Raw genomic sequence first — 6,877 nt, 5'->3', positions numbered from 1 at the left:
ATTTCCATGTGTTACATAATAGATTCTAGATCTAGACCTATGTATGTGTGTGAGTTGATGAAGTCTAACAAAATTTGGCTTGTGTTGTGTAGCTGTGGCAATTTCACAGAATTGATGATAGATTGATGCTTGATCAATTTTGTTTTGCTTGGTCTGTTGATCAATTGTCGTTGTTTGATCTGTTGTTGGAATATACTCTGTGTTGGCTCACATTCAACATTTTGTTTTGTTGGATTTTCCTTCCAGTCTAGTCGTCAGGACAATTGACCTACTTGTGAGACTTGTATTACTTACACAGACTAGATTTATACAATGGATGACTTTGATGTTGAAAAGTATTTGAGTCAGGCATTGACCATTGGCCGGTTACGTCAGCTACGAAAGGTTGATTTAACAGCTGTAGGAACAAAGCTATTGGTAAATCTAACTGGTCACAAAAGCAAGGCAGAAATAGTTGATGCAATTACAGCCCATGCAGGACTGAGCGCTGCGACGGTCGCGGCCCGAGCAGACGCGCCTACAACTAATGATAATGGTGGTACTAATAACCAAGATCAAGCTACCAGTGACGAGGTTGGCCTTGATTTAGCTAAGATTGAGCTAGAGGAGAGAAGAGATAGAATAAAGGCTGCTGAGCATGAGAGAGAAATGGAACGAGATAAACTAAAGGCTGCTGAGCATGAGAGAGAAATGGAACGAAAGAGGTTGGAATTTGAAATGATACGCCATAATGACGTGATTTCTCAGAGCAGTCAGTCTGGTGAGAGAGACAAGAGGTCAATGGAAGCTGGGTTCTCTGCTAGGGTTAAGCTTGTTCCGAGATATGATGAAAATGAGTTAGATTCATTCTTTCTTATGTTTGAGAGGGTTGCCATGAAAATGGAGTGGCCGGAAAATGAATGGGCATTGCTCATCCAACAAGTGATTTCTGGTAAAGCTCAGTCGGTTGTTTCTGCACTGAGTTATGAGCAGGCGTTTGATTATTGGACAATGAAGGATGCTATTCTTCATTCATTTGAGTTGATTCCAGAAGCCTACCGTCAGAGGTTTCGCAATCTCAGGAGAGAAACTGGAGAGACCTGTGTAGAATTTGCTCGTAGAAAAGAGGTTGCCTTCGATCAGTGGATCAGATCTTTGAAAATAGATGCCACATATGATTCTCTTCGAGAGATTATGCTCATTGATGAGTTTAAAAGATGTCTGTCTCAAGAGGTTAGGACATATGTCAATGATAATGTAGTTGCTGATGTGCGAAAGGCTGCCATGTTGGCAGATGGGTACGAATTGACTCATAAAGGGAGTAGGTCACCACTTACTAGGCGTTGGAACCCTACCCATGCTCCTAGTAGTTCTAGTTGGAATGGCGACAAATCTAGGTCACCTACTGCTAAGAGGAAGTCCAGTAATACAGGTCCTAATCAGGATAGCGGTGTTAGAACTGAAGGCAGACTTTTCTGTGCATACTGTAAGAAAGAGGGCCACCTTAAGACTCAATGTACAAGACTTAAAGACAAAAAACTTGAACAAGAAATTACTCAGCCTAGTGGTTTTGTACGCCCTGCAGCGGTTGACATGCAACAACATGAAATGAATGATCACAATGAAACAAAAAGAAGTGATCAAGTAAAAGATGGTGGACATGATGAGGAGATTGATGAAGGATTTCTAGATTTTGTTTCTTATGGCACGGTTAGGTTCAGTGTTGATGATAAGGAGTTGCCTATCACGATTTTAAGGGATAGTGGTTCTATGAAGACTCTGCTTATTGCTGATGCGTCCTCCTTGGACACAGAGAATTTCACAGGCAAGAAAGTTTTGATTCAAGATGTGAATGATGGCTTCAAACCGGTTCCATTATATAACATCGAGCTTAGCAGTGGATTAGTATCTGGACCAGTGACTGTTGGCATTGTTACTAAGTTGCCTATGAGAGGAATTTCAATGTTGCTCGGCAATGATTTAGCCGGAGGTAAGGTGTTCCCATCACCCGTTGTGTGTGACATTCCTGAGATGAGTTCAGAGACAGAGGAATTGGAAAATGAAATTCCTGGTATTTTTCCTTCATGTGTAGTTACTAGAGCCCAGGCTATGAAAGAGAAAGAAAAAGATGACAATGATGGTGAAGTCAATTTGGGTGACACTTTTTTCAGAATGTTGAATGAGGGCCAAGATGACCAGATTCATGATAAGCCTATCTTCAGTCAACCTGCGTTGATTGAGGCTCAGAAAGCAGCAGAGGACTTGAAGAAGTTGTTTGATGTTGCTCTACCAGCAGGAGAAGCTGAAAAGGTGTCACAGTGCTACTTCACAAAATGTGATGTGTTAATGCGAAAGTGGTGTCCAGCTGGGCGTCCAGCAGATGAAGACTGGGCAGTGGTAAATCAGATTGTAGTTCCCCCGGAGTATAGGCAGGAGATTTTAAGGTTGTCTCATGATATTCCAGTGGCAGGACATCTTGGTGTGAGGAAGACTGTTGCCAGAATTGAGGCTCATTTTCACTGGCCGGGACTCCGCAAAGATGTATCTGAGTATTGTAGATCTTGTCATGCCTGTCAAGTGGTGGGGAAGCCTCAACATCGAATCAAGCCAGCACCACTTATTCCCATTCCTGTTAGTCAGGAACCATTCAGTCGTGTTCTGATAGATTGTGTGGGCCCTCTACCCAAGACTAGGACTGGTTCTCAGTACTTGTTGACTATCATGGATACAACGACTCGCTTTCCTGAAGCATTCCCATTGAGAAATATCAAGGCCAAGACAGTGATTGATGCCCTCCTGATGTTTTTCACACGTTATGGTCTCCCACATGAGATCCAGTCAGATCAGGGCTCAAATTTCACATCAAATGTATTTCAAGAAGTGATGTATCAACTTGGAATCAAGCAGATTAACTCATCTGCTTACCACCCGCAGTCACAGGGTGCCCTTGAGAGGTACCACCAAACCTTGAAGACAATGATCAAGTCTTACTGTTTGGAGAATAGTGGAGATTGGGACAAGGGTATCCCATTTTTGTTGTTTGCCTCCAGAGATACTCCTAATGACTCCACAGGGTTCACCCCCTTTGAACTGGTGTTTGGTCATGAACCAAGAGGACCATTGAAGGTAGTGAAAGAGCAACTCTTGTCTGAGATGAAGGAGGAAAATGAGAATGTGTTGGACTATGTATCACAATTCCGTGAAAGACTATCGAGGGCGTGTGAGTTGGCAGGACAACATTTGAAGTCATCTCAGGTTGTGATGAAGGCTCGTGCTGATAAAAAGGCAGAATCTCGCTCCTTTGAGCATGGTGACAAAGTTCTAGTGTTGTTACCAATCCCAGGTGAACCACTCAGAGCTAAATTTAGTGGACCGTACATGGTGGAGAGAAAGTTGGGTAAGGAGACATATCTTGTGAGCACTCCAGATAGGAGGAAGACTAAGAGAGTTTGTCACATTAACATGCTGAAGAAATATTATGACCGTGAGGATAGAGTGCCAGTTGCTGTTGTGTGTGAAGAAACAGTTAACAGTGATCCAGATATGCTTGAATTCACAGAGGAAGCAGATATTGGATCTGGGATGTCTGGTAAGGTGAACAATTCCCAGGTGATGGCAAATCCTGCTGAGGTATTGGGTCATTTGTCTGAGCAGGAACAGCATGATGTGATAGAGATTCTGTGTGAGTACCCTGCAGTGTGTACAGATAAGTTAGGTTGTACTCTGCGAACGGTACATGATGTAGATGTAGGAGATAGTTTGCCCATCAAACAGCATCCTTATAGATTGAATCCTAGGAAGAAAAATCAGGTGCAGACGGAGCTTCAGTATATGCTAGACTGTGGTATCGTTGAGCCAAGTCAGAGCTGCTGGAGTTCACCTGTAGTCCTTGTTCCCAAGCCTGATGGAAGTCAGCGCTTTTGCATTGATTATAGGAAAGTTAATGCTGTGACTAAGCCTGACTCGTTTCCCCTACCCCGTATTGAGGATTGCATAGACCAAGTAGGTAGTGCGAAGTTCATCACAAAGCTTGATCTCATGAAAGGGTACTGGCAAGTACCCCTTTCAAGAAGGGCGAAGGAGGTTTCTGCTTTTGTGACTCCCCAAGGGTTATTTCAGTGTAGAGTTATGCCCTTTGGCATGAGAAATGCCCCGGCAACATTTCAGCGGCTTATGACTGATGTCATTGCGGGACTTGACAATGTAGTGGTGTATATTGATGATATCCTGGTTTTCAGTGACACATGGTCAGATCACCTAGCTTACCTGAGAGACTTGTTTGACAGACTGACCAAGGCTGGTCTTGTTGTGAACTTGGCCAAGTGTGAATTTGCTAAAGCCACCGTCACATACTTGGGTCATGAGGTTGGACGGGGACATGTTGTCCCACGGCAAGCAAAGGTCCAAGCTATCGTGGAATTTCCTGCCCCTTCATCCAAGAAGGAAGTGATGAGATTTCTTGGGATGTGCGGGTTTTACCGCAAGTTTGTTCCAAACTTCAGTGACCTTGTTGCACCCCTCACTGACCTTCTCAAGAAGGGAATTAAGTTTGAGTGGTCAAGCTCATGTGAGATAGCATTTCAGAAGTTAAAGGCAGTGCTAATGTCAAAACCAGTGCTGGATGCTCCCAATTTCCAGAAGCCTTTTCAGCTTGCCACTGACGCCAGTGATGTAGGAGTTGGTGCTGTTCTCCTACAGATGGATGACATGGGTCTCCTGAAACCCATTAGCTACTTTTCTAAGAAGCTCAACCCCCACCAGCGAAGATATTCTACTATAGAGAAGGAGTGTCTTGGTCTCGTCTTGGCAGTTCAGCACTTCGACGTGTACATTAGCAACTCTTCAGAGGTGACTGTATTCACAGATCATAATCCATTAACTTTTCTTGAGCGCTTCAGAAACAAAAACCAGAGACTGTTTCGTTGGAGTTTGTTTCTCCAGCCTTATGGACTGAAAGTGACTCATATCAAAGGAAAGGACAACATAATTGCAGACACGCTTTCTAGAGCTTAAACAAGCCTACTAAACATTTGACAAATTGTGAAGAAACTAGAACTTTAATATTTTGTTTTTATTTGTCATAAGGAAGCTACACACGATTTATTGCTTTGTATCTGTACATGTCTTTTAACCCTGTGAACTGATGGATCAGATAATTCAATAATTTTGAACTGTGATAACTGTGATATGAATGATCATGTATGAACATTTCACCTTTTAACAGGGAATTGCCAGTATGGACAGTGGACTACGGCATATTCTGTGGAGAATGTGCACCATACATGTATGTCATTGTTTCCTTACCTGTGCCTACATGTATAATGATTTCATGTCTTTTCTCGATTCTGTTTGTTTATTATTAGAATAGTTTTCTTTTGATAAAAAGGGAATAGTTATTGTTAATAATAATACCCAGCATTGTTAGCTATGCAAGGCAAAGCTTAATGCATTTACCATTTCATAACAACATCAACAATTACAGGTGTAAAACCAATTGAAAACATAACAACAGTGTAGCATCACAACTTGCGTAATGTTGTTTCATAGATTTCAAAGATTATTGACTGCCAGTATTGCATATGTATGTGTTTGTGATTTAACTTGATAAGTCTTGCTTATTTGTTTTGTATTTAAACAAGTTTCAATTTATAGCTTGCAGCAGGAACTCAACAGATTATGTTACTCCTGTAATATGTACACAAAATATGTACATGTATGTACCCTTATTCTTACATTTAATGTCAGAAATATTTCAAATCGAGCTGTGCACAGTTATGCGGATCATTATAACATATTGCTTTTGTTGACCGACATATTTAATGAGACTCTGCATGCATTCCGACATAGTAATGAGGTGTCGTCATAGCAACGCGTCATGTGACTAGGTTGTGCGCGTTCATTATATGAATATGCAATCACCTGTTCTTGTAGTTGTGCGCATTTAGGATATCGGCGCCTGTGCTGAATATTCAGTGTTTCATTTATCGCGCGTGCTTATTACGCACATATATTCATGTATTCATATATTCATTATGTATGATGTGTAGAGACGTGTTTCGACCACCACAGTTTGTGGTTCTTTACAAAACACAGACATTGTGTCTGATTAATGTCCTGGTACTTACTTCCAGGATTCAGGAAGAGAACATACATGTATAATGTTATCTATCGAAGTTGTTTTCATTTTTCTGCAGGTTGTGTTTTGTTTTTTTATGTTGAAATGAAAGGACTAATCGGTCTGTCTTCGATATTAGAAAAATGATGTTCATGCAAGCTTGTTATATACCTTTTGTGTGGTTAATTTCTCGCCTTTAGATCTTACTATTTTTCAGAAGAAAGTTCTAACTACTGATAGGAACTTTCTTTTATGGGGGGAGATATGTTACGAATATGCAAATGAGATGGTGATTGATATGCTAATTCCAAGATGTGGCTCGAGTTGAGAGCAATAAACGGATCAAAGGTAACCAAATCATCTTGATTGTTCTTTATTTATCGAAATAATTCTGAGTTGTGGAAGGGCCAATATGAGTAGATTGCCCCGACCCAACAGAAGTAGTGCTTGCATTTCCATAATTGTATTAAACAAATTCGTTTTAAGTGGCTGCCTGCCCTAGGGGTAGTTGCCAGGGGGTTGTTTACTGGGGATAGTTGTCTGTCCTAGAAGATTGTTGTCGTAGGAGGTAGTTGTCTGGGGGTCATTTTCCGCGGGTAGTTGTCCGGGTGTTTTTTCCTAGAGAGTAGTTGTCCTAGGGGGTAGTTTACTGGGTTAGTTGTCCAGGGGGTAGTTGTCGTAGGGGGTAGTTGTCTGGGTTAGTTGTCCAGGAGGTAGTTGTCCTAGTGGGTAGATGTCCTAGGGGGTAGATGTCGTAGGTAGTTGACTTGGGGTGGTTATCCT

The 6,877-nt window shown here is 41.7% G+C and overlaps 1 protein-coding gene across 1 annotated transcript; it reads left to right on the top strand.

The window, feature by feature from the left end:
• Positions 1-312: 312 nt before the first annotated feature.
• On the top strand, positions 313-4,992 carry LOC115927675. Its single transcript, XM_030993833.1, has one exon. The coding sequence runs from the start codon at positions 313-315 to the stop codon at positions 4,990-4,992; it is 4,680 nt and encodes a 1,559-aa protein (XP_030849693.1).
• The last annotated feature ends 1,885 nt before the right edge of the window (positions 4,993-6,877 follow it).

The sequence above is a fragment of the Strongylocentrotus purpuratus genome, unplaced genomic scaffold (assembly GCF_000002235.5).
Source record: "Strongylocentrotus purpuratus isolate Spur 01 unplaced genomic scaffold, Spur_5.0 spur5_scaffold_20, whole genome shotgun sequence".
Classification (NCBI taxonomy): domain Eukaryota; kingdom Metazoa; phylum Echinodermata; class Echinoidea; order Camarodonta; family Strongylocentrotidae; genus Strongylocentrotus; species Strongylocentrotus purpuratus.
Note: the sequence above shows the minus strand (reverse complement) of the source record. Positions and strands in the feature narration are given on the sequence as shown.

Excerpts from the sequence above, each read along its gene's own strand:
- LOC115927675 (XM_030993833.1), top strand. The coding sequence starts at position 313 with ATGGATGACTTTGATGTTGAAAAGTATTTGAGTCAGGCATTGACCATT.